The sequence below is a fragment of the Clupea harengus genome, chromosome 16, assembly GCF_900700415.2.
Source record: "Clupea harengus chromosome 16, Ch_v2.0.2, whole genome shotgun sequence".
Lineage (NCBI taxonomy): Eukaryota > Metazoa > Chordata > Actinopteri > Clupeiformes > Clupeidae > Clupea > Clupea harengus.
In genome coordinates, this window is record NC_045167.1 from 14,073,554 (window position 1) to 14,101,280 (window position 27,727).

The window sequence follows — 27,727 nt, forward strand, 5'->3', positions numbered from 1 at the left end:
CTTCAGAACTGGGGAACTGTGCCCTTCCAATATCCATAGAGAAAAATGAGGGAACCATGATTGCTTCCGGAGTGTGGGCGACCCTGAGGACGTGTCACTCTCATGTCACTTAGCAGGTCATATGTTCCTATGTCTGGTAGAACAATGCCATCTGCTGTCCTCAATGTACTCATATCTTTTGTGCAAAGTTACAGTTCCAGAAAAGAAATAAAGTTTTAGTCTGATAATACTGGCAACATAATTGGACCACACAATCACTGTTAAAAGACAACTTCGCGAAGGAAACCTACTGGATACCCTGACAGGTATTTTCTGTTAATACAACGATTACCCGTGATTACTGGCCAATGTACCATCAGCCATACAGAGGCTAGAAAGAGTTCCCATTCAGAGTGAGCAATATGCTGTTACAACTAAGGGAAAACAAAAACAATGAATAGGAACAGGATGTCTGACAACAGTAATATATCCTCTACTTTTATTCCTATTTTTAATCACATCTTGCCGAATTTACACTTTTGGGTTTATTTTTTTATGAAATGGACAGTACATAGCCACAGGCCTGAGGAAGACTGGGGCCACCATAGGGGGCAACACTGCCTTGGAGTCACAGTAGTTTTCACACAGGCGCCTCATTTTGACTCCAAAACAGCAGATACGATACAACAAATGTAACCCTCAAGACGAGAGTAACAATTGTGATTATTGTATAGTATTTAATTTGATGAATTTCCGTCAATGTGAGAAATGTATTGCAAAGTGTGATTGTGGTAGGCAATTATTTGATTCCTCTTTGGAAATGCCTAACGTTACAGTGGAATCTTCCTGTTGAATGATCAGATGAATTGGCCTAGTTTGGTTTCTGGCGGGTTTGTTATGGTTTGTACAGCTAGCTTGCAGGCGAGGCGACTACGGATAGTTAACTAAAATCTGCGAAATAAACGATTTGCACGACTCTGGACAAAAAAAGAGAGAAGCATTTCGAAAGTCAATAGTTTACATGACGAAAGACAACAGGCTGTCCGACATAGTTTGCATACGGTTTTTTTTAATACAAATTTTGGTCAGATGTGCTGTCTGAGTGACAGTGTAAAGTTACTAGCTAATGTTATTTATTACAATTAACTTTATTGTTAGCTAGCGCTTACGTTACAGGATGCTTTAATAACTGTAGCATACTTTAGAGCTGTTTATGTCAGCAAGGCAACATTATCCTAGATTGTTAGCCTATTTATGAAGATTTTTTGAGTGGAGTAATGGAACGTCCATCGAGGTGTGTAACGACAACTTAACTGGTTTTAAAGTCAACTGTACAAACAAAACGAATAACTTATTTGAATTTAAACATGACAGTTGGCTCATGTTAACGTTAGCTATCTAAGGAAGTGAAGCTAGAAATGAAATTGTTGTTGCTAGGAGGACAATCAGTTTGCTTATTTTCAGTTGTAACGGCTCTGCCACTATTCCCAGGAATGAAGAAAGATAAAATAACACGTCTGTAACGTTTGGCAATTGGTGTAGTTAACATTAATTCCTCCAATCGAAAATTGTTGAGTTTTTTTCTGTTCGCGTGTGCATGTATTCAACAGGAACAAGAAGGAAATAAATTATACAGATTTCCAAGACGACGATGGTATGTAACATCCATTCTTTTTTCCTACGTGAAATCGGTATATCCATCGTTGTGTTGTTTAGCTAGGCTACTTAAGGCTGCAATGAACTTTACATGCTTTACACAAACTCTTCACTTTGGTTCAGATGAGGACTTTGCTGTGAAGGCCCCTGCTAGTAAAAAGGCTCGACTAGAAGCTGATAAGAGCAAGAAACCAACTGTCAAATCCGCAAGCCAGGAGAGTGGACCTCTTATTCATGATCGCAAGGAGAGGTAAGGGAAATATGTGTACTGCAACATTCTTCCAACATTTCCAGCGCACATTTTCACACTTGTCACGCCTAACGTTACTTGGTGTAATTTCTACAAGTTAACAGCGCTTGCTTGAGTATGAAGCAAGCAGTACCTCGGTTGATGTGATGCATCTTTCAGGTGACTAGAATCAAAACAGCTGACTCATAACAATGTTGTATTTTATCACCTTAACTGGATTGTACCCAGTTACAATGGACAACCCAGCGTAGTCAAACATTTGGTAAAGTTGACGTCATGGGTTCAGTGAAACGGAATGATGATGTACATTTGAAAGTCAATATCAGGCCAGTAGTTTCCAGCTCATTCTGCCCTGAACTGAATGAATCTCTCCAGTGGAAGGGTCAATTATTTCAAAGCCGTGATATGTTTTGGATTGGGGCAGGAACATTGCATTGCTGGAAACTTTACTGTTATAAAAAGGTTATACATTTTGTATCCATGGTTGTAGTTTTACATATAGCTGATATGTTTAATCATGTTTACATTTCAGGACACCCCTGTCAGACAGACTTCATGAAAGGGACCTAGAGGCAGCGCTCACACTGTCTCTGCTTCAGGCGGCTGAAACAGGAACAGTGGAGGTGCCCAATCAGCAAGGTTTTTATCTAATTATATTAGTATTCCGTTCCATTCTCTCTCTCTCTCTCTCTCTCTCTCTCTCTCTCTCTCTCTCTCTCTCTCTCTCTCTGTGTCTGTCTGTCTCTGTATGTGCAAGGTGTAGTGTGTCTATGTTTACCAACAAATGCGTCCAAAAAACGCATGTCTTTGTTTTCACAGCTGACAAAAACCAAGCCCAACACCCTGGACTACCACTGACTAACTGCATCGTGGATAGCAATAACCATGGTGAAAAGAAAAACATCTTGCACATGTTTGTGTGTGTGTGTGTGTGTGTGTGTGTGTGTGTGTGTGTGTGTGTGTGTGTGTGTGTGTGTGTGTGTAGACAGTGTTTGCATGAACAATGTGGTCTATATGTGTAGAATGTTATACTATACAGATAACAAAAAAGATGATATAAAATCATTGATGTTAGCTGTGTTCCTACCCACAGGTCTGAATGATATCACAAATGAGCAGCTCTCCCAATCCAACTCATCCAAACAGAGGAAGGCTGCCTCCTTGGCTCGATCGTCCCTGAAAGAAGAGAAAGATGGTGATGCAGATGAGGATTACCTCCCGCAAAAAAACACACCAGGTAGCAGTGTTTCAACGATTGTTCTTTCCTTATGAATCTTCAAAAAAAAGAAAAGAGAGAGAGACTACCTGTATTGTTTCAATCACTGATGTGATTTCTTTCTTTCTTTCTTTTTCATTATTATATTCAGACTCAGAGAGTGAATCAGAATTCAGTGAGGAGAATGAGAGTGAAGATGAGGAGTTTACTGTTGAGAAAGGGCAGAAAAGAAGTAAACAAAGGACGGGCAACAAGAAAGCACCCCCTCCAAAGAAGGAGAAGCAGCCTCCGAAGGCTACCAAATGTAAAACGCCAGCCACAACCACAGGTAACTCCGACAATGTGGAACAGACACAGGACAAGCTTTACAACAAACACATTACAATGTGTCCCTTTTAACTTAAAGTGTTGATTCATTACCAACTACTATTCTTTCCATCAAAGCGACTCCTACCAACAACAGAGGTCTGGCAAGCCCCACTATCAGCCGAAGCCCAGTCATAACCAAAACCTCTCCCTCCCTGAAGAAAACACCCGCTACTCCCCCTATGTCAAGGCCTGTACCCTCCACAAGTCCGGCAGGAGGTAGAACGCCCAAGTGGAATCCTCCAGGTAAAACTAGAGGAAAATCATTAAAATATTGGCCTAAGAAACATATTGCATGATTTTCAAATTCTACTGGATTAAAATAGGTATTGCAGCATTTGAAAGGTCTGATTTTTTATTTGTTAATTTATTGGTGCCAACAGGTCAGGTTGGCAGGAGTCCTGGCACTTTTCAAGATGTCAACGTAAAGTCTCCAAGTCAGGCCCTACGTTTAGGACTCTCCCGTTTGGCAAGGGTGAAACCCCTCCATCCAAATGCTGCTGCACACTGACGGGTGGCATCCAGCCAACTGATACATTCAACCACAGCCTATGGAACTGTCTGTCCCCAAAAGTATGTCATCTGGATAAGTCTCAAATAGCAACACAGCTGTACGCAGTAATAACAAAGGCACTGAAAGATAGCGGCTCCCTCTGCTGGTCTACTATAGAAATGTCAAGCTTGCATCCATCGCAGCGTCATTCAAATTCACGTCTGGCTCTCAAACTTTGTTTGTTTTGTCGGTTCATTTATTACCATTTCTTTTAAAAACCTGTTGGATTTTATATGTTTGTAATGTTAGTGTTTCCGTGTTTTCTTACGATTTGTACATTTGGATAGAGTGGAACATTAAAGATTTTGTTGAGTCAAAAGTCTAAAAACAATCGAAGTCGGCAATCTGTATCCGGTGAAGCCTGCAGGGGTTGACGTGCGACATCAGACATACATTTTTTAATGTTCGAAATTGAGTTGCTTAGAATTTAGAATGTTACCGATCATGACGACTTGACAATTCCAACTGAACTGCTTAGGTCTCGTTTGACTTTGGTTTGACCATTAGGGCCTGTCGTTTTATGACATCATATCTAAGGCATTATGACATGGTAGGCATATCATTTATAACCTTGGAACTACTCTGCATGTAGCACAAGTCTATTTTTCTTGGCTAACGGAAACGTACTCAAAATTATGAACTATTAAATTATCAGAGTAGGCTTATACAGGAAGTCTTCTCTGAGAAATGAGTTCTGGAAATACACCCCCGGAACGCAGGTGAGTGGGTTATCATTGAGCATACATATTTATTATGTTATATAATTAGGGGAATATCATTGAAAATTACATGTTCGTAAATATTCCACATACAGTCATTCACTTTGTAGTCTATAAGCCTAATTAAGGAAGTAAATTCAATAGACAATGATAATCACGACCTGTAGCCTAATTGAGATGACGGCCGTTAGAGAGATTCATTATATTTTTCATTTTAGCCGAAAATCGGCGAGAAAGCCGAAAAAACCGGACGACACCTGCCCGGTTCTGATAAAGGTATGTAGACGGCATACTTGGATGGGTAAATGTTTGAGATGCCCTTCCTGCCTAGCAGTTTGGTTAAATGTAATCTTAAATATACTTCACAAAGACCCGGTGATTTCGTATTTAAACACAGGGAAATCAAACCAAGTAAAAGTATGAATATAATATATGTTATAAAAAATATGATTCCAATGAGTAAGCACCCTTATGCACATATAGGCTATTGGTTGTCCCCCATGGGTGGAAATGTATTAACCTGCTGAAGAGCCAACTCGATATCTATACTTTAGATACTATAATCCTAGTGATAACCGGTTTGAGGGACAATACAAACTGACTGGCCCAGCATACCCTGTTTTTGCAGGGATTATAGTGATTTAATTTAATATCTTACTATGACAACATGGCTGCTGATTTGTATCTGTTTTATCATGCGTTTCGTGAGGTCATGTGAAACTGAGCAGAATGTTTAGTTTGCTTCTGTAACATCACATACTTGCCACCCATTTCTGTGAACCTTGCTTCCCATATAAGAACAAATGATATTGATGATCCGCCGTCACTATGCAGGTAGTTCCTGGGATTACAATATATTTTAACATTACAGGCAATGCAATGTCACATCACCTTAACATGAATCCACCCATAATATCTCTGAGATGCTTCTATGTTGCCTGTCGGAGGCAAATATTTTATTGCTTTTCATTCTTGGACACAACTTCTGCTCCAAAGGCACATCCAAGAACTCATTTCAGCTTTACCAGACAGAGGCCCTTGCTCACACATGTGCCAGGTTGTCAGTCGTCACGCTCTGGGTGGGGGCTGGGAGGCTGACATAACCTCTCTCTGCTTACTTGGCTGACACAGAGCCAGACTGGGCTGTCAGTCCTGCAGGCCTATGGACGCAGGCCAGCGAGTGGACAGCCTGCATGGCCCTGTGAGGCTGTTGCTGACAGACCCCTCAGAATGCAAGACAATACAGACTGGTCACTTACACCGTGTTTGGGCCAGAAGGCGCTTGTTAAGCCAAAGACATAATGCTGTACATGGTGTTGAACATCTTGCAGGGCATCTCCTTATTAGAGTGAATGGGCTGGGGTTCGATTGGCCTGTCAGAGTGACATGGGAGGCACCTTCCGTTCCTGTGGGACTAGAAAAACTTCCTTTTGATCCATTAATTCTGCATCTCTTACCTAAAGGTTAATATCATGGGATCTCACCAATTTCCAAGATCTTTACCTTATTCAAGACACCATCATTTGGGTGCTTTTTGCCCCAGCTGGGGCAGTAGAGCTTAAAAGACACTCTGCGTACCTGTCTTTCACTTGGCTATCCTCCGGTTTATCACCACCAGTGTAATATTCCCAAAGGATAGGGTTTATTCCAGGCTAGTCGAGTTGCTACTGATTCTGACCCCACACTCAGGCACAGCTTTCAGCAGAGGGAAGGCCAACAGCAGTAGATTGTATGAACCGGCAGACCTTGTAACCCTCCTCTCTGGGTATAGTTATGTAGAGTAGAATGTGGAATGGCTCCCTGGGCCGAGCTACACAGTGGCAAGGTCCACTGTGAGCATAGAGTCTGTGGAAGGGGTACGTTTTAATGGCAAACCAAAATGGACAGTAATGGCTTAATCAGTACCTAGCAATGGGGATAAATGCTTTCCTGTTCGGTATTTTGGTATGAATATTAAAATGCTCTTTCAGGGCAAGTGTGGGAATTTTGTGCATTTTGGCAGAGGTGTGTTTCAACACATGCATTTGACCCTTATTCAAACCTATGATGGTAGACTAATTAATGACAGCTTACTCAAAAGGCTGCCCTTCCCCTTCGATCTCCGAGACATTTGACTTGTGTGAAATGCTTGGCCTTCAGCTTGGTTCTGTTGTTGTTAATAGGCCTTACAACCTACAGCTAGTCCTCATTTCAGTGTGGTGGCCTATCGGTTGAGTTTAAAGTGGTAACTGTACAACCATATTAAGACTCTTTTTTTTCTCACTGCACACTTGCAGTGAACAATTGTGCCAATACTTAAGACTAAAGGCCAACTCAAGTGTTGCTTGACCAAAAATAAAACGTCGAAATAGAACATCACCTGTAGTTTCTATGACGATGTAGCTAAAGTTTGTTTACATTCTAACATTACATTTAATTGCGAAACAACAAAGTAAAGACAGCCACACCGTGACCACGGCAACACACCAGAACATATAACTTTGAGTTGCTATCCAATCATCGTCTCTGCCCTTTCAAATGTATTGATGTGCGTGACCAGCTCTGCGACACCCAAGCAGACACACATTTAGTCTCTGATGTCATTTTTTCCTCGAGCGACACTTGTCCCCTGGACTATGAATTGGTCTTAATGGGATTTGTCTGGAGTAGGATGAAGCCCCTCTGGGTAGTCCCCGGCCTGGGAAACTTCCTCTCAACACCCACGTTGGGCAAGTGATTTACATCTTTTCAAAAGCAAAAACGCTATGATGCTCCGCAGATAGATAACTAAAGAAAATCTGACTTACCGTGTTGTGTAACCAGTGTTTATATAATCACCCATGAGCACAAGATGGCACCACACAAAGGCAAGTTTGAGGGTGTCTTCTGTGTGTTTGTTAGATGATTATTCACAAGCATATGGTCTTGGGTCAGATTATGAAACTCGCAGCACTCCTACAAATGGAGATTTCACTCTATGTTCGTTGGTCTGTGGTGCATGAGAAGGTAAAATGGGCACAAACAGGGGTGAACAGTGCGTGTGTCAGTTGCTAGAGGTCATAGAGTTCTCCCTCTTATGTAATTGCATCTGCAGTCGTGCCACTCTCTAGCTACCTCTCACGCCTTGCTTCGTCATTCCTCCCTAAGGGGAATGTGTTTTTTCTAAAAGATGACTTGTGTGTGCTGACACAGAGGAGGCAGAAAGGTATCACCCACCCACCTGCCCAAGTATATCTCACTGTGGTGCAGTGTATAGAAACCAGTTTAATTCCTTCATTAATTTAAATGTTTTTTTTTTTTTTTAATTGAAGTCACTGTACATTCTATGTTGTGCATTCAGCTTTAGTCGTTTAGTGTACAGTTTGGGTGTGAATTTTACATTGTGTCTATTTGTTACTCTGTGGGAGTGATTTTGCAATATCCTTGGAGGGTACATTGTGGGTGGGTGAAATGTGTGTTGGAGGAGTATTTCTGAGCAATGAAACGTGCGAGTATTAAAGAAGATGCATGCAGTTCTTGAAAATGCCTCCTCATAGTCTAGAATGTCATTTTTCCCTAGTAACTGTAGATACATTTTTTGTGTATTTTGAATGATTTAGTATGTTTCGCTATATTTTTGTAAATTAGAGTCAATCTTGCCAAGACCCTAAATTATTTGAAGTAGTGTTGGAATTAGATGAAAACATGTTTTGAACAGTTTGAAACATCAACCTGCAGCCCACGCTCTTCGGCGTTCCCTGTACGTGCACGTGACCATTGCCGACTGTGGATATAGTCACAGACAGTGTGTTAACCAGTGCGTTTCGCGATATCAGCAGGTCATCAAGATCACATAATGGAGTACAAGATTTTTGGCGTGACAAGAGAGACACATGTCATGTCTAAGGATGTACATGAAGTCAGATCTACGAGGTTTTTATCGTTTTCGTGACGTGAAACAAGAAGGCGTACAACTGACAAACAATTATATCTTACAGGTAGCGTCTCCGGAAGCGTATGCGTCAAAACTAATGGATCGCCTTCTTTCCGTCATCCAACTTGTATAGTTATTGTTTTCATTGTATCAAGAGTGCGCTACTGTACTGCCATGACATGTCGGAGGCACATGTTTGGATTGCATGGCTTCTGATTGAAAACATGCTGTCACTTAGTGAAAGAACCGTTGATGTGCCTAATGTCCTCTCACCTGGAATGTGAAAATTGGATTGGCAATCATTGCGAGTCCATTAAGGATTTGTAGAGACATGTTTCCCGATATTATACAGGTGATGTACTTCAACTATGGCTTATAATTAACCCTTATGTTTGGTTATCAACATTTGCCGTGTTGTGTCCTTTCTGCCGTTGTTCGTTTGATCACTCAGTTTTGTAGATGCGTACTGGACCTGAGTGGTGTTTTGCCATCCACATACAAGTCAAAAGTTACTCAGAGTGCAACACACCCTATCGTTAGGGCTATACCTTGGGATATCCTCAGATTCCCAGTTGTATGGATGTAGTCTACAATTTGACCATTGCAAATACAGTTGTTGATTTCAAAAAAATACTTACACTTAAAGTCTTAATTGGCTGGGTTAGAATGTTTAGCAGATTAAAGTGAGGACAGTCTTGTCAGTCAGTGTGTTTAAGGAAAGTGTATAATTATGTGAATAGGTACACAATTAAATATGCTTGTGTGTGTGTGCCTCTTTACTTCCCACAGCCTAATGACTGTCCCCCGGATCCCAAACCCCCAGATGGGACTTCAGTGACTGGCTTGCGCATGCCATCTGGCATACGGCTGGGATCAGCTGCACGCCAAAAATCTGGCAAACGCCTGGGATCTGGTAGACCCTACCAACAGGTGAGTCCCCTCTAATTCCATCCTTAAATGTAGCCCACTCCTTGCCAACACCTTGTCTTCCACTTCTCACCTCACCCGTTCGCCTAGCTAGGTAGGACCTACCAGTCTGTCGTCCTGTGTGTTGTGGAGGGGGCGGGGGATGTAGGGTGTGTGGAAGGGGGCTTCTCCATTACCCCCCTCACAGGGTTAGAATTGATCTGGCCTGGTGTCTGGCCCACCCTCTGCCCCCAACACACACACAGAGTAGTGGTCTTCCAGTCTTTTGCTGACTGTTGAACAGTAGTTTCACACAGTTTAAACAGGATAAGTACCTAGCAAAAGATGTGTTTTGTGGGGGGGGGGGGGGAACCTATTGACCCACTTTGCTCTAGTGCAAATTGCAATCAGGTGCCTATTAAGTCAATGGGTATTTCAGCTGAAGATGAAAAAAGCAAAGCCTTACCTCAAGTTCGGTTTATAAACTGTAAATATATACTATAAACTATGTATAAATAACTATATATAACTATAAACTATACTTAAAAAAGGGGGGCACACCCAAGAGGGCAGCACTGCTGTACAGTAGAAGCAGAAATTGAGGGCATTGGGGGTGAGGCATACTATACACTGTGGCCTCACCAAGACGACCGGTGTAGATAATGAGACAGGCTTGCCAAAGGCAATGTGCTGATAGGACCTGTCACCGTTGGACCTCTCTGCCTTTGTCCCTATCCCTTTCTCACTCGGGGTAACCCTACCTGCCTCTCAGGAGGTCTAGTACCTGTGCTGCACATGGGCGCCAATCAGCCGGAAGAGCAGACAAGGGGCCACAAACCCTCCTTTGTCTCCCCACCCTGTCCCCCGCACCCGTGAACCGCACAGTCCTACACATACCATAGGGAAGTCGTCACCCATTCACATCTCATCAGCACAAGCATTCCTCTCTGTTCCCCTCAGCACCTCCTTGGCCCCTTGCCACAACTGGAGAGCAAGCCATTGATAAGTAGAAGCCAACTGAAGACCGGTTGCTATGTGGACCTCCTGCCTCATATTCCCGCCAACGTCCAGAAAAACAGCACTGTAAGCATGTCAGGGTATATAAAAGTAGAAAACTGCCAATGGGTAGTATTTCTTTTGCTTGTGTGCTTTAATTATGTACAGAAAGGTATGCCAAGTGGAAAGTTTTTTGACATTCTGAACCTGCCGTTCCACAGGACGATAGACCTCGGACCGCCAACATAAGGTCCACTGTTGAGAATCTGCCGGAATGTGTCAACAACCCGTTTGGCAGTGGAAGAACCTACGAGAGAGCAAGGACACTGCCTTTAACACCAAAAGGTACAGAGAAGTTCAAGTGCATTGTGTGATAAAAGAGAGCAAAGCTCTCTGATGACTGATGTTTTCTTTGTTACGTCTTTTCACAGAGGCACTGAAAATGTACAGGGATAAGCTGACGCCGTTTGAGCAGGAGGAGATCTCGAACTTTCTGGAAATATGGTACCTTGGTCTTGATGCCCGGAAAATCGAAGCAGTTGAAGGAGCACCCCAAAATCATGGATTTGATGATGAGAATGGGACGTACATCAAGGTATCCTGTCATTAGAACTGTGTAGATGTAATAGGCATCATTGTATCACTCCTTGTGAGGTGTACAGATACGCATAAACGCATATTATTAAGACATTTATTTTTCTGTTTTGATACTCAAGGTTATGCATGACCACATCCAATACCGCTATGAGGTTCTGGAAGTAATTGGAAAGGGGTCATTTGGCCAAGTCCTTAAATGTTTGGATCATAAGACCAAAGAATTGGTTGCTCTTAAGATTCTTCGCAACAAAAAAAGGTAAAAACACTCTATTAACAATGTATGTCAGCCTATGTACGTATACATATTGATAGACATTATTATCATGTTATTATTCATGTGCATGACCTTGTCATTGTGTACAGGTTCCACCACCAATCCCAGGTGGAGCTCAGCATCTTGGAACTGTTGAACAAGAAAGATCGGAGCAACCGCTACAATATCATCCACATGAAGGAGCACTTTATGTTCCGTGATCACCTCTGCATCACTTTTGACCTCCAGGGGTAAGCCAGTTGCATAGTCTGAGTAGAGAAATGCATCTAAGAAATTTAGATTTACCACATGTGAGAAAGGTGATGACGAAGATGATTAGAGCCAAAATACCCAATGCCAAAAACTAAAAACGTTTGCAGGATGGGTGTTACTGCTGTGTTATGGCTGTTATTATATATAATATATAATGTATATATTGAGCAACTTGTTTTGTCATGATTCCAGAAAAAACCTCTTTGAGGTTATAAAGAAGAACCGCTATCAGGGCTTCAGCCAAACCACCGTGCGTCGCTTCACTCACTCCATCCTAAAGTGTCTGCAGATGCTTCACCGTGAGAGGATCATCCACTGTGACCTCAAGCCGGTATGTTGTCATAGCTCCCCATCCGTCTGCATCCCAGTTGGCTAGCTAGAAAAATCCAAACAATGGAATGTTTGTATGATGATCATAGAGAATATCCTGTTCATGATCTCAAAGCTAAATTGATGTGTGTGTTTTTCAGGAGAACATCGTTCTTACCCAGAAAGGCTCACATAACATCAAAGTGATAGATTTTGGATCCAGTTGCCTCGACCATCAGAGAGGTGCATGAGACAGCTTTTCTCCATTCCCCCTTTCCATAATCACCATAGTCTAACCTATCACCATAGTGTAACCTATCACCATAGTCTAATCTCCCCCTAATCTCACCAATTATCACTGTGCCTTTATGTCTGCAGTTTACACCTACATTCAGAGCCGCTTCTACCGCTCTCCTGAGGTCATCCTGGGTAGCAGCTACGGGTTGGAGATCGACATGTGGAGCCTCGGCTGCATCATCGCAGAGCTGTACACCGGCCTGCCTCTCTTCCCCGGCGAGAATGAGAGGGATCAGATTGCTTGTATTATGGAGGTACTGGCTAAAAGCAATTGTTCCGTATATTCTATGCCGGTTCTGTTGGTTCCCCGCTGGTTGATTTGAATGCTCCAGTTGCATGTTACGATGATGGCCTTGTGGGTGTGTTTGTGCCTTAGGTGCTGGGAGTGCCTCCAGCGGAATTGCTTAAGACGGCTTCCAGAAGGAAAAAGTATTTTGGTGAGTTCCGAGAATCCGGTGCAGTCATATTACAGGACACGGTGCACTTCAGTGAGGAGATGATGACCTTGTGAGATTCTGTCGCCTGTAAAATATGAGCCCTTTCTCCCCCAGATTCTAGAGGCAACCCAAAGCCCTTTACCAACAGCAAAGGCAAGTGCCGAAAACCTGACTCCAAAGATCTGTCCAGCGTCCTGAGGTCCTCTGATCCACTCTTCCTGGACTTCCTCAAGGGCTGCCTTGCGTATGTATCCGTGCAATAGATAACAAATGTTTTATCAAATACAGATTCAAAATATGAAATGTGACAGGACAAACATGAGGCATACTGGGAGAAGGCTACGGTGGTATTTGAATGTGAGTTGCGATTTCTAATTATTCTCACATATGGATTCTGTGGCCCTTCACTACCCCTTGCAGCTGGGACCCAAAGAAGCGCATGACTCCAGATGATGCCATGCAGCATGATTGGATTCAGGATGCCATCATCAGGTGCGTTACAAGGACCCGCCCTTCCCGGAAGATGACGGAGGTCCACAGCGCCTACCGGTCAGAGGCCCTGCTGCAGAAGAGCCCGGACAAGCATCAGGACAACACCTCTATCAAGGAGAACACGCACAGCACTGGCAAAACAATCAAGGTGTTGCCCAGTCCTCCAAAGGTCTCTGAGGTGTCCCCCAAACATCTAGCTGAGATGTCCGCTAAGCAGGCGGCCGGGAGGTCCTCCAAGCTGGCACCCGGCAGGTCCCCCAAGCAGGGTGTCACAAAGTCCCCAAAGCATGGGACCGAGACTTCCCCCAAGCAGGGGGTCACAAGGTCCCCTAAGGAGGGGGTCACAAAGTCCCCAAAGCAGGCGACCGAGACTTCCCTCAAGCAGGGGGTCACAAAGTCCCCAAAGCAAGCGACCGAGACTTCCCCCAAGCAGGCGGCTGAGATGTCCCCCAAATATGGCACTGAAAAGGCCCCCAATCAGGTGGCCGAGACGTCCCTCAAATATGGGACTGCAAAGTCCCCTAAGCAGGCGGCTGAGAGGTCCAACAAGCAGGTGGCCAATAAATCCCCCAGCCAGGGTTCTGCCAAGAAATTCCCCAGCCAGGGTTCTGCAAAGTCCCCCAAGCAGGGTTCTGAGAAGGCCGAAAGGCAGAGCCCTGGGAGAGGCAAGCTATCTTCTCCAGAGCGCCACTCTCCATCTGGCGCTTCGGTGGGGAAGGATGCAGTGGAGGCAACAAACAAGGACCCACGCAGTGGTGGCAGTAGGTGCGAGGTGGCCAAACTGAAGCCAGCCCAAATTATGATCTCACCCCCCGTGGATACCAGAACCCTTACTCTGCGCCTGCACCTGGACCAGAGCCAGGTCTGGGACCGCCTCAACTGAGAGGCAACAATTTGGGCTCTGTTTTGAGGGCGGTAAGGTGGTATTGGTTTGCTCATCCTGCTCGTGTGTATCCATATATTCTTGATCCTGAGGGTCAACATCCACCCGAACTTCAAGAATATTTGGAAACATGGGAGGTATTGGCATGTTAACAACAGGTTACCCCTCTGCTTTCAAGCTGTAGCCTTTCATTCGGCCTACTGGCTGTAGGGTCTAGGATGATGCTTGTTTTGTGTGTGTGTGTGAGTGTGCATGCGTGTGTGTGTATATGTGTGTGTGTGTGTGTGTGTGTGTGTCACACAGCTGAGGTTGAGTGACCTCTTGGGTCACTAAGTCAAGACCTCGCCTCAGTTCCCAGGTAAAATAAAAAGTGCCCATTTGCACACCAAAAACATCAGGTGCATTGGTGACCTGGAGGACCATGCTGAATGACAACTTTGCAATGGTTCTTAGAAAATTAATTGGATATTGGATAAATACCTAGGAAATTAATTGGATATTCGGCCACACCTTTTCAAAATTTCTTCCCATGCTCCTAAAGATGAATGATAACAATGAGTGCGGATCGTGGATCTACGCACCTTTGTAACAGAATTCAGTCTTCCTTTGTCACCCATAGTCTGCAATAAATCACTGAGTGCGGGTCATTGCTTTGATCTACGCACCTTTGGTTGAGATTGGAACATCATGTAGACTATCTGTTGCAAAGTGGTTCATAGTGCTCTCTAATTGACTCTTTCTAATTGACTTCTGAAAGATCTGTCTCATGTATAGGGAGTCATTATCTAAAATACTATCCAATAGATGTATTTCTAATTGGTTTTAAAAAAAGAACTTTGCATGGATATTGTTGAGCATCTTTTATTAAAACTCAAGGGAGCTTTGGATAATCTTAAACATCCACTACTGAGACATTGAGTACGGATCATTCCTTTTGATCTACGCACCTTTGTTTTTTTTATCCAAGGACATAGTTGGAATAATCAAAAAGATTGAAATAAAGATAATATTAATCTAAAAGATCAATTTGGATTTTAAACCTAAAATCTAAATCCATATTCCTATCTAGGCTACCTGTGGCAGACATTTAGAACACCCACGTTCTCCACCATGCACTTTCTATTTTATCCACAAGCAAACCAGGGTTAAAAAAAGATGTGATGGCACCCTCTAGTGACATCTAGTAGAAATGTCCCTGACCCGAATGATTGTGACGTGATGTGATGTGATATGTTGTGGTGTTACGTGACATGAGCAAGCAGCATCATTGACCCTAAGCCTTTACTGTAGGGTCTAGGATGATGCTTGTTTTGTGTGTGTGAGTGTGCATGCGTGTATATGTGTGTGTGTGTGTGTGTGTGTGTGTGTGTGAATGTATCTAAATCTAGAAGGCTCAGGAAATTATAATGCTATCACACAGCGGAGGTTGAGTGACCTCTTGGAAATACCTAGGAAATTAATTGGATATTCGGCCACACCTTTCTAAATTTCTTCCCATGCTCCTAAAGCTGAATGATAACAATGAGTGCGGATCATGGATCTACGCACCTTTGTAACAGAATTCAGTCTTCCTTTGTCACCCATAGGCTGCAATAAATCACTGAGTGCGGGTCATTGCTTTGATCTACGCACCTTTGGTTGAGATTGGAACATCATGTAGACTATCTGTTGCAAAGTGGTTCATAGTGCTCTGTAACTGACTCTTTCTAATTTACTTCTGAAAGATCTCTCATGTATACGGAGTCATTATCTAAAATACTATCCAATAGATGTATTTCTAATTGGCATTCAAAAAAGAACTTTGCATGGATATTGTTGAGCATCTATTATTAAAACACAAGGGAGCTTTGGATAATCTTAAACATCCACTACTGTGACATTTAGTGCGGATCATTCCTTTTGATCCACGCACCTTTGTTTTTTAATCCAAGGACATAGCTGGAATAATCAAAAAAATCTAAATAAAAATAATATAAATCTAAAACAAATCTAAAAGACCAATTTGGATTTAAAACCTAAAATCTAAATCCATATTCCTATCTAGGCTACCTGTTAGAAAAGTGGCAGACATTTAGAACACCCACGGTCTCCACCATGCACTTTCTATTTTATCCACAAGCAAAGCATATTTTAACCAGTTTAAAAAAAAAGTGTGATGGCACCCTCTAGTGACATGTAGTAGAAATATTCCTGACCTGAATGATTGTGACGTGATGTGATGTGTTGTGGTGTTACGTGACATGAGCAAGCAGCATCATTGACCCTAGGCCTTTACCAAACCATCATTATAGACTCAATTGGACCCCCCACGACAAATGTATCTCACACGACTGATCTCTAAATTGCAATTCCCTATGAAACCCCCCTCCACCCCCATCCCCAGAGCCCCAAAACACCCTCTATCTGCTACACTCTGAACCGTAGTCCCCCATCAACCCTTACTCCTAATAAATCATGAGCATATAGTTGGTGGATATGTGTTTTTCTTTCAGGAGACTTGGATGTCCTTTGGTTGATTGTTTCCCCCTGAAAACCACTGTCAAATGGCATATTGGCTGTACATATTATTTGACATACTCATGTAATTATAACTGTTTGTAACTTATTGCTATTGAATAATGGCCATTCTTGTTAATGATATTGTTTAAATGTATTTCTTTTAGCCATTTCATCCTTCCACCTTACATATTTTCTTTTCTTGATCTTTTTGTAAGAGGAAGTAAAACAAGTTGTAGAAAAGATTTCAATGTGAGCATATCCAGAAATGTGACTTGAAGCAAATGTTAAAGCACTTTAGCTTCCTGGTTAACCTGGTTAACCTGGTTAACCTCTGTCTAAAAAGGTAAACAAGGCTGCCAAAATGCAGATAGAAAGATCTAGAAAGTATTTCTACTATGATAAATCAGGCATCAGCACATGGTCTGTTTTATCATGGAAATTGAATGTGGTTATTTCTTCAATGTATCCTGAGTTGGTAGAAATCATATTTCAGTGGTTATGTTCCCTAATGGCAGATAAATGGGTGTTCTGAAATTGTGATATTTAGATGCTTTTGTATCAATTTTTATAATATGTTTTTTTATTATTATTCCTAATGGAAGTCATTGTATGCTTGTCTTTGCATTAGCAATATTTTATGGGCTCTTTTCATGGTTTCTGAATGAATGTGAAGGATTTGACCAACATCTCCCCTCACCCAATCTGTGACCACATATCACTGTATCATGTATAGGAGACGTCATGAGGAGCCTGTTAGTTATTATGATATTCAACTACTGTACTGTACTAAAAATGATGTCATGAATGTTTTATTTACTGTTAAACAGTGTGAATGAGGCACTTTGTATTTATAGAAACAAGTTGCATTTGACTGTAAGGACGTATTTCAGTGTACTTTTACTTTTCATTAACATACTCTTTATATAAATACTAGTATGCAAACGTTTTACTTTATTTCATGAAGTTTGGTGTCTAACACCCAAGGTCAATGAGAAACCGATTATGCAATAGGGAGTCTGCTGTAACCTCACCCAGGACCTGCTCGCCCAACAGGATTCTGCATCCTGCCTGGCTCAAGCAAAACAAACAAACTTTCTCTTACACAAAGCCCCCCACATTCTTTTACATTTAAAGCAAAGTTATTACATTTTTGAACATTGAACAGATTAACATTGGTGCCATTTGATGACAAACAAGAGCTGGCAACATTAATCTATCTAACTAATCTATTAAACTTCACTTTACTCTGGCTCTACTCTGGCACCATCCATCAGGTATTAAGGGGTGTGTTCAGGCTAGTGTAAAATAGGGGCAACTGTGCAGTATTCAGCAGCTATAGGCTATCACTCTGGACAGGGAGGAGACAGAGCATGTGATGTGAGTGCAATCATATCAACACATTCGCCTCATTTTCCATTCACTGCTGGATAGGGAGCCTTGTACATGTGCACATGTCCACACATACACCTGGACAGAGGGATGGTGAGAGTTTGCTGGTCTAAAGGCCTTGTGCCTGCTGTGGTCTTAGCTGCCACCTTGCTCTATCTGACCTCGGTCAATTGGAAGACCCATTCCAAGAGAGACAGCATGGTGGGGGAGCATGGGAATAATTATCTTCCGGCAAACTACTCCATGCAGAGTAATGATATTCTGAAGAGACTAGAGAGAATGGAGGCCCATATCAACCAATTAGGTAAGGCGAAGGAATGCTTATACCTGGCCACTGGCCACAGAACATCATTCCAGTGTAATTATAGATGAATGTAATTAATTGTAACGCTTGGAAGTGTTGTTATCTCAGATTGCAAAAGTATTTTTCCTTTCCATTGATGGCAACTAGCTAGCTTAATGTTCCAAAACAGCGACCAATGACCAGCAACCAAATTTGTCTGAAATCTTCTATGTCACTCCAACACTATGTCACATCAACAAAGCGAAATTAAATCCAATGATTCACAAATACATTTCATGCAATACCCAAATGTATTTTGTGATTCACAAATGAATGTCACATGATTCAAAAGTGTAAACACTGTTACATTTATAGACTAACAAATTTACAGACTGACAAATGTGCATTTAAAAAAGGGCTCGCCATTTGTGAACATCCCTGCATTCAATAAAATAATTGAATATTGAATAAATATAACAAGGTTGTCTGATTATGCACTGTGCATGGTCCCCAGTCTCCATACAGATACTGACTACATACATTGAATCTGATAGAGGGCTTTGTAATAGTCATCAACTTGATCTGCTTAACTTTAACTCTAGCTAGAAAGATGCTTATGCCAAATGAATGTTTAATGTACATTTGACACATCCCTTTGATCCCTATTGTGTGCACCACAAACTCAAATATTCTCATACACAAGAAAGTACCCAGTGCACATATTTTGTCTGAATAGGATATTTCTATGTGCACATGATACTATCTAATAGTACTGGTATGCATGAGATATTGTCTTTCGTGCATTAAATGTTTCGTTTTTAAACGTCATGGGGAAATTAGAAAAATAAGGTTGCTCTGGTGCATTGTCCCTATGTTGCATTGTGTGTGTTAACAAATGTCAATTTCTGTCTCGTTGACATTGACATTACTGTTTTTACTAATATTGATAGAAAAATAATGGCTTAACATTAAAGTAATGGCAGATTTTAACATTTGACCACACTGTGTAATGTAAAATGATGACTGGTGTATCTCAGTCAGTTCACTCCACAAAACCGATGTCAGCAAGATGGATGAAATGAACAAGGAAAACAAGATCAAAAAGCTGTACCCAAACTCGCTTCTCTTCAAAAACTGGGACGCTGCTCTAAACGAAGAGGAACAAATGGAAGCTGAGCAGTTGTTTCAGAAATATGGCTACAACACCTTTCTGAGCAACCGCTTGCCTTTGGATAGGGAACTACCCGAAACACGACATTATAGGTCAGTCTTCAACACTGCACGGATTCAGCTATTTGCAGTCCTTCACTAACAAATATAAAAATTCAATAACAGTCATTGGCTGTTTTCGACTGTGTTCTAGGTGTTTGGAGAGAAAGTACCCAAAGGATCTGCCCACCATTAGTGCTGTGCTGATCTACCTTGATGAGGCCCTGTCCATCATCAAGAGAGCCGTCTATAGCATCATCAACAGGACTCCTCCTCACCTCCTCAGAGACATTATCCTGGTGGACGACCACAGCTCCAACGGTTGGTTTCTCAAGCTTTCTCTTATTTGTCATGATGACGGTTATTCAAGCAGATTAACTGAGATCCTCTCCTCCATCCCCTGTGAAACACAAATAAACCACAGGCTTACTTTTAGAGTGTGTACTTAAGCTCTGTGTACATTTGGAGCACCACCTTAGGTTGTGTTTACCCTGTTAAATTAACGAGCAAATCAAACAAAAGAAGAGAGTGTAGACTGTTGCTACATTACTATTGAATATTCAATATGTTTAAAGTAGCTTACAGAAAAGATCTCCCATGTAACTGTAAATCCATATATCTTGACAGATGATTTGAAAGACCAATTAGATGCATTTGTGAACAACATCCATGTGACTAGACCTGGCCTGATAAAGCGGGTCAAGCACTCCGAACAGCTAGGCCTAAGTCAGGCACGGATATCGGGATGGAAGGCTGCCACTGGTGATGTGGTTGCCATTTTTGACGCCCATATTGAGGTCCACAAGGGCTGGTAGGTTAACCAGATCTCAAGCAACGTTGTAAAATTCTGAGGTCTGAACATTTCTTTTTTCCCCCTTGGATGACAAATACTTTGTTCTGTGTAGTTGTACACAAGGCATGTATCCATTTGGTACTAGCAATGTATTTGGGGCTATAATGTACTACCGCATTACATGCTTGACATAAACTGTTACTGATTGATCTTAATAACAGGTATAATTATGATGCTAGAGTGTAAGGCTTTAAAAGGTGCAGTAAGTAGTTTTGTTGTGAAAAAAGGAAAATGCCTCTAGCTTTCCAAAGAGAAGGTGATAATAGTGGGGATCACTGGTTATCATGCACTTTACAAAACGTGTTGTTTCCCTTTTTCATTTATTTATATGTCCTGACCCTCTAAATTATCAACAAATGCATGAAAAACACCTCAACCAAAGCATCAGCAGGCACTGAAGACACAGGAACAAGGCAAGACAAGATTATTTATATAGCACATTTCATACACATTGGTAATTCAAAGTGATTTACAAATAAGCAGATAAAAGAACATTTTAACAGTTAAAAGAACACAGAAAAGTGTTAGATTGCGTTAGATTGGCTAAAAAACCTAGGGGGAGGGAGGGGGGATTTTGATCAGTTAACAAAAAGAGAAAATCTGAGAACAGTTGGGTTTTAAGTCTAGATTTGAAACTGGCACCTTTGATGTTATCAGGAAATTGGTTCCAGAGATTAGCAGCATAGCCAGTGGCGGTTCTACATGGAATTACGCCCCGGGCGAAACCCCCTCCGAGTTTGTGAAAGACAAATTTACATTTCTCAATTGACCTATTGCTAAGCCCCGCCCCCCTTAGTTACTGTTGCTAACTCGGACAAACTATAGGAGCTGAGTAGAGTTCACAATGGCAGCTATCAGTGTCAAAATGATATCCCAAGAGGCTCTAGGCAACTTTTGGAGACAGAAGTGCCTGATTTCGTCTAGAAGCCTTCAAAAGGGACTTCATTATGCAATGGAGGGATATGTACAAAATGTATAACTAAATATGATGGATGACAAGCTTAAATTGGAGGCGATAATTTACAGATCACAATGCAAGAGGGATAAACCTCATCCCACGGTCATCACGATTGCAGATAACAACATCCCATACCAGCATTGAGATGTAGACCTACGTTTATTAACTAGCATTACCCTGTCCCTGACAGGGCAGTGTCCTAGCGTAGCTATGTCAGTTATCGGACAGTGTCAAACATCGGCCATTCTGTTAAACAATCAAAATGCTAAGTTTAATAATGGATTAACAATCGATATATTCAGTTTAATAATGGATTAACATGACAACGTGAACGTTTGCAGTGAACACGCAGTCCGATCATTAACACGTTACGATAACTGTCTAGCTAGCTAGCGCAGCTAGTGAATAGCTAACGTTAGCTAGTTTTAACCAGAGATAACTTGCCTAAGCCTAGCATAACATCAGCGGTGAAAGTAACCCGGTACTGTCAATGACAATAAAGTGAATCATGAGTATGCCTATAATCATGTATGCTTAGTTGATTACTTTAGCAGAGGAAAATTCCAACCTAACAAGTTCCATTTGGGAGACCCAGAGGTGAACTGTCCCCCGCGCCCCCTCCCCCTCCCCTTCCCCCTTCTCACACAGGATCTGCAGCACCTTCTTAGCTTAGCGAGCAGGGGCGCCTGCAGCTGCAGGGGGCGCCAATTTGCCAATTCCCCACACAGTGATATGATAGATAATAGAAAACCGCTTCGCGGCCCAGATGATTTTTTTTTTTTTTTTTTTTTTTTAAGTGCTCGTGCCGCCCCCCACATGTCCGGTTCGCCCGTGCCCAAAACGCCCCTGAGCATAGCAGCTAAAAGCAGCTTCATCATGTTTAGCTCTGATAGTAAGTATTACCAACTGATTTCTCCAGTTATCTGGCAGATTTAGCAGGTGTGCACTGCTGAAACATATCTGAGAAGCATTTTGGTCCTGCCCCACTTAGTGATTTATAAACAAACAGCAGTGATGATCTGAGCCACTTGATAACCGTACTTGGAAATCCAGACCATTGTTCCAATCTGTATAATATGTTATGATCAACACGGCCAAAAGGTTGCACAAAGGTCCAATAACACTTAGACTGATGTTTTGTCTGAATCAGTGTTAAGGCATATGTCATTTAAACCCATAATGAGAGCTGTCAGTGCTGTGATTAGCACGGAAAGTCATCAAAAAACCCACTTGATGTTAAGAAGGCAGTTAGTTGACTGAACTACTTTTCAATGATTTTGCCAATAAACAGTCGATTGGATATTAGCCAGTAATTGTTCAGTATAAAATCATCTAGATTATTATTTCAATTTTTTAAAAGAATTTGCCAATTATCTTCCTGATATATGGTATTATTGTAGGGAAAAAAGCATTTCCAGTTTTTCACAACAATATCCACAGATTGCACTTTTAAGCACTGTCACATAATACACCAGTGTCATATTAGAAATATGTACAATATGTATTTCAAAGCATTATGTTACCCTCTGCTAAAATAATTTACTCATATAACACTTTATGTGTGTGATTATGACCATTTATGAATGTATGTAATAGCTATGTCAAGCATTATGAGGCATTCTTTCATTTTATAAACAATACACTTACAATGCATTATGGACCTATTTGTTAAACTTCAGACCCATTTCTTTGTGTTAGCTGGTGGCATCCATACTTAAACTCTCTGTGTGCTTAGGGCAGAGCCTCTCCTGGCCCGAATCAAGGAGGACCGCTCTGTGGTGGTGTCACCTGTGTTTGATAAAGTCAGCTGCTATGATTTCAAGTTGACAAATTACATGCCTTCAGCGCATGGCTTCGACTGGGCTCTGTGGTGCATGTATGAGTCCTTCCGCCCAGAGTGGTATGCCAAACACGATGACTCACTCCCGGGAAAGTGAGTTCTTGTTTGCTTATTCTCACCCTATGGACTATTTATAGCTCACATCCATTGTAGTCCAGGCAAAGTAGCGTTTTACGACAGACTAATTGTAAAATAATTTTTTTCAGCATAGATCATTTCTATGAGGTGTCCAGAACAACATACTAAAAGTCCTAAGAAATCCTAGTTGAGGAAATATGTTTAATTCTCATCAATCTGAGATGTGTGCTAATAATGCATGGCAAAAATACACCTCAAAAATGTAATTTTTTCCTTTACTCCTATCAAAATGAAACTTTACACAATGAAAGTACCCATGAAAAGTACATTTTTTTTGTATTACAAGTTTCTTTTGAAATTAATTTGAATGAGCTCCACACTTATTGAATATGTCCATAGGCAGAAACACCATTCATATGTATGACAAATACATCAGCCCAATCTTCATCCAATCATCCTACTGCCAATGGGAGATGGCAATGCTGCTTTTAGACTGGCCTCTAATCTGAAAATTGCCTGGCTTGGTAGTACCTGCCAGGGGTATGTTGTTTCTGCCTATGCAATTAGGACATATTCAATAAGTGTGATGTGTATATTCAAATTCATTTCAAGAGAAATTTGTAATACAAAAAAAGTTACTTTTCATGTATACTTTTACTATGTAAAGTTTTATTGTGGTAGGAGTAAAGGAAACAATTAAGCCTATTTGGGTGTATTTTGGGCATATTCGATTAGTGTATAGCTCATTTGCATATTAAAATTCATTTTCAAAGAAACAAAAAAGATACAAAAAATTTTACTTTTCATGGGTACTTTCATTGTGTAAAGTTTTATTTTGATAGAAGTAAAGGAAAAAATTAAATTTTTGAGGTGTATTTTTGCCATGCATTATTGGCGCACATCTCAGATTGATTAGAATTAAACATATTTCCTCAACTAGGATTTCTTAGGACTTTCAGTATGTTGTTCTGGACACCTCATAGAAATGATCTATGCTGAAAAAAATTATTTTACAATTAATTCTATTTTTGGCTCCAAAATGGGTTACTTTGCCTGGCCTATTGTGCTCCCCACTTAGTTTACTTAAAAAATTGATACAAAGTACAATAGACATTGGGCCCTAGTTTGAGGACGTTAAAGGCGGGTGCCCTGTTGCTCAAGCGATAAAGCGAGCGGTAATTGTGTGATAAAAGGCACTAAGTGGCCAGTACCAGGCCGAAGAAGATCATTAATGAAAGGTTTGGTTAAAGCCGCCCATAACATTGTCGCTATGCCTTTAAACTGAATGCGTCAAACGAGATTAAATGTAAGAACATGGCAATATCGCAGTGAATTCTGGACAGTTTTACAAGGAATAAACCGTAGTGCTTCTTCTGTTGTTTCAAATAAATACATTTTGTGCAGCGACACGCCACTCCCAGTGCTCCTGCCTTGCTTGGGACGCTCCTTGGAAGTCCTGTTCTTTATGTGTATCCAGCACCATCTGCGACGATCTCCTTCATTGTGTCAAAACGGTGTAGGGGAAGTGGAGAGCAAAAATCATGGTGAAAACTTGCACTTGTTTTCCACGCGCTGAGTGCGTGCACGTTGTCATGATCGAGCCCCCAAATGAGTTCTACTGTTACATTCTGAGGCGTCCAAGGGAGGGAGAGCATTCAGCGCAAAACGATTTGAACTGTGGCGCGTTGACATTGGGTGACTACCTCAAAGGAGATGGCGGGCAAATTTCAATCAGGTAGGCTACTGTTTTTGCTTTTAATAGCCGCAGACATGGAACCTCGTATGTTTATGTTCCGGAATCTTCTGTGTCCGCCAGCCGTTATCGTCCTCAAAATAGTGGTCACAATGTACTTTCATCCAAGTTTCAATGATTCATTCACCAGTTCTTACATTGTAAGGTATAAACTGGTTTACTGTATGTATAATTTCTGAAACTGATTGACAGGAGTCCATCCATTATGGGGATACTGGTGGCAGATCGTGTTTTCTTTGGGGAGATTGGAGCACTGGATCCTGGCATGAAAATCTATGGTGGAGAAAATGTTGAATTAGGGATCAGAGTAAGTTTCAGCAGGTGCCATATGAATAAAGATATTCTGTGACAACAAAGACAATACACTCTGAGGCTGAGGGTTCTGAACTCTTCTCGTGGGAATGACTGGTTTCAGGTGTGGCTGTGTGGTGGTAGCATTGAGGTGATTCCCTGTTCCAAGATTGCACACTTGGAGAGAGCACACAAACCTTACATGCCAGAGTTGAAATACGTAATGCAGAGAAACGCTCTCCGGGTGGCTGAGGTGTGGATGGACGACTACAAGCACAATGTCAACATCGCCTGGAATCTCCCTCTCAAGGTGAACAAAACAAAGGAGGACTGGTGTGTCTGAACCCCCCCCCCCCCCCACACACACACACACACACACACAAAAACGAAACGCATAGGGGAAAGTGAGAAAATATTTAATTATGCCCATGCATCTTACCTGTTTGTTTTATTAAAGAAAACTGAAATATTGAAGAGTCAATTTAGCATTTTGCTTCACTTCCTGTATGCTTGTTTGTCTCTGTAGGACCATGGCATAGATATTGGTGATGTGTCTGAAAGAAAAAAGCTGAGGGAGAAACTGAAGTGTAAGCCTTTCCAGTGGTACCTCGACAATGTCTATACCCGGTTAGACCCGCTGAACATTCTTGGCTATGGAAGTGTAAGTATAGCATCGTGTTACATTTCTTACATTGAAAGTTTGACTTCTGTACAAAGTTGAGACTAACAGTTATAACAGTATATACAACTAGATACAGTTAAGGCTTATATTTAAAGATTATTGGACCTATTGTAAAAACTGGACTTGATGTCAGTTGCAGAATGACATGTACACATATGCATGTGTGGACCAAGGCGCCATGCCAGGACACACTCCCATCATATATAGCTGTCATTCTTACACCTCTCAGGTATGGGCCAGCTCAGCATATATTTTCAATATGTTAACAGATGCACTGAAGAGAAGCCTACAAACAACATCTCAAATATCTCTTGTTGCAGGCTTGTTACTATAGCTCTAGTGGTGAGATATATATTGGAGAAATCCATTTCCACAAGGACCAAACCAACCGCTGTCTAGTGGACCTGGGCTCAGGAGAACTTCCACAGCTACATGATTGCGATAAGGCCAACCAAACGGGTCTTAGTGTGTACTGGGACTTCAAACAGGTGAGGCTCTCAATAAGCCTGAAAATATTTGTTTTCTTACTAGTTCCATTAGTCTTATGAAAGGAATATATGAGACATCCATGAGCAAGGTGCAACATAAGTTTGGTTTTGGTGATGTGTGTTTCTTTGCCACACAGGGGTCTGCCATACAGAACAGACAGACAAAGAGATGTTTGGAGGTAAATGATGCCAAACTCGTCATGCAGAAATGCAGTGGTCAGCACTGGAGGATTACAAATGTAGTCAAAGACTTTTAAGACTATGAATACCTGCAGAGGACATTTCTACTATTTAGACAGCTACTCTCCTGACAAATATCCAGGTTCCAAACCAAATATTGGTTTTGCAGAGTGACTGCACATGCACAGAATCATGCTTGAATACACAATCTCATAATCTCTTGTCAAAGCAAGAGCAGAGGGGGTATGAAAAGGTAAAACACCTACGAATGGAATGAATGTTTAAGATATTTCATTTGCATTATTTTAACTAAAAAGTAATAAGCTATCATCTGTATACATTATGTAATGTAAGTAAACACTACGGTAATATTTTCATGTGAAAGTCTGTCTTCTGTTTTTCATTAGAAAAGAGCATGCAGAGGTTTTTGAAAGACCTCCTGACAGAGGATAATATTAGGTCTGGGTCTTTACTGGCATTGATCAGAAATACATTTGTCCCACTTTTTCTGCCACATGTCCAACAATGTCTTCTTTATCAGAATTAAACAGAGTGGGGTCATCAGATCTTATGACGGCTGGATGACCTTCGGTCATAAGAACTGCAGCAGGGTGATTCCGCATATCTGAGACAAGCTTTAGCACCTGTGCTTAAATGGGAGGCAAATGTATAACTGTGCCAAAATTCAAATGATTTAATTTTTTAAATGAACGAACCTCCTTACCTGGTTGGATATGGGACATACTTCCACAGCCAGAGAGAACCAGAGAGGCCTTCCATGATCCTCCCTTCCCACCTGTTGTACCGTGTGAATCAGATAATCATATCTTTTGGTTTGAATACATGAGGATGTATAATACACCTGCATAAATAATAAATATTTCATATATTAGTGGTGATGCCCCTCACCAAATCAAAGCCTGCAATGAGTTCTTTGGAAAATCTTTTGCATTTTAATAGCGTCTTTGACAGCAAGTGAAGTGTTGTTATCTCAGATTGCAAAATTCAGTGTACATTGTTCAAGTCAGTGTACAATCTTTTTTTTTTTTTTTTTTTCGTTTAAAACACCTTTATTATCATACATTTTTTTAAATAATTTATTTATTGAAGGAATTGTACAATACAGGTTATCTCAAGCAGTATCTCAAGC

General features: G+C 41.4%; 3 protein-coding genes across 3 annotated transcripts; all 3 read left to right on the forward strand.

Moving 5' to 3' along the window:
- Positions 1-762: 762 nt before the first annotated feature.
- On the forward strand, positions 763-4,360 carry rad51ap1 (RAD51 associated protein 1). Its single transcript, XM_031582719.2, has 9 exons — positions 763-1,273; positions 1,590-1,633; positions 1,759-1,885; positions 2,418-2,524; positions 2,705-2,773; positions 2,979-3,122; positions 3,253-3,429; positions 3,546-3,713; positions 3,851-4,360. Exons 1-9 carry the CDS (start codon positions 1,257-1,259, stop codon positions 3,976-3,978), a joined length of 981 nt encoding a protein of 326 aa, XP_031438579.1. The 5' UTR covers positions 763-1,256; the 3' UTR covers positions 3,979-4,360.
- Positions 4,361-7,252: 2,892 nt separating this feature from the next.
- On the forward strand, positions 7,253-16,872 carry LOC105896678 (dual specificity tyrosine-phosphorylation-regulated kinase 4-like). Its single transcript, XM_031583216.2, has 13 exons — positions 7,253-8,983; positions 9,421-9,561; positions 10,498-10,620; positions 10,755-10,878; positions 10,965-11,128; positions 11,250-11,386; positions 11,494-11,634; positions 11,849-11,987; positions 12,127-12,208; positions 12,344-12,516; positions 12,639-12,699; positions 12,814-12,943; positions 13,120-16,872. The coding sequence occupies exons 1-13, from the start codon at positions 8,963-8,965 to the stop codon at positions 14,072-14,074; spliced, it is 2,391 nt and encodes a 796-aa protein (XP_031439076.1). The 5' UTR covers positions 7,253-8,962; the 3' UTR covers positions 14,075-16,872.
- A 1,288-nt stretch (positions 16,873-18,160) lies between these two features.
- On the forward strand, positions 18,161-26,249 carry LOC105896680 (probable polypeptide N-acetylgalactosaminyltransferase 8). Its single transcript, XM_042710162.1, has 10 exons — positions 18,161-18,266; positions 19,283-19,508; positions 19,609-19,775; positions 20,082-20,265; positions 23,001-23,198; positions 25,129-25,243; positions 25,352-25,537; positions 25,754-25,888; positions 26,043-26,138; positions 26,244-26,249. Exons 1-10 carry the CDS (start codon positions 18,161-18,163, stop codon positions 26,247-26,249), a joined length of 1,419 nt encoding a protein of 472 aa, XP_042566096.1.
- Positions 26,250-27,727: the final 1,478 nt, after the last annotated feature.

What these genes read in the sequence shown, in the direction of transcription:
- rad51ap1 (XM_031582719.2), top strand. An exon ending in AACGCCAGCCACAACCACAG is followed by an intron (nt 3,430 to 3,545) that starts GTAACTCCGACA and finishes TTTCCATCAAAG; the next exon opens with CGACTCCTACCAACAACAGA. An exon ending in GCCCAAGTGGAATCCTCCAG is followed by an intron (nt 3,714 to 3,850) that starts GTAAAACTAGAG and finishes TGGTGCCAACAG; the next exon opens with GTCAGGTTGGCAGGAGTCCT.
- LOC105896678 (XM_031583216.2), top strand. Translation starts at nt 8,963, where the DNA reads ATGTTTCCCGATATTATACAG. An exon ending in TTGCCTCGACCATCAGAGAG is followed by an intron (nt 12,209 to 12,343) that starts GTGCATGAGACA and finishes TTATGTCTGCAG; the next exon opens with TTTACACCTACATTCAGAGC. An exon ending in TTCCTCAAGGGCTGCCTTGC is followed by an intron (nt 12,944 to 13,119) that starts GTATGTATCCGT and finishes TACCCCTTGCAG; the next exon opens with CTGGGACCCAAAGAAGCGCA.
- LOC105896680 (XM_042710162.1), top strand. Translation starts at nt 18,161, where the DNA reads ATGGTGGGGGAGCATGGGAATAATTATCTTCCGGCAAACTACTCCATG. An exon ending in GATGACTCACTCCCGGGAAA is followed by an intron (nt 23,199 to 25,128) that starts GTGAGTTCTTGT and finishes ACTGATTGACAG; the next exon opens with GAGTCCATCCATTATGGGGA. An exon ending in ATGTTGAATTAGGGATCAGA is followed by an intron (nt 25,244 to 25,351) that starts GTAAGTTTCAGC and finishes GACTGGTTTCAG; the next exon opens with GTGTGGCTGTGTGGTGGTAG.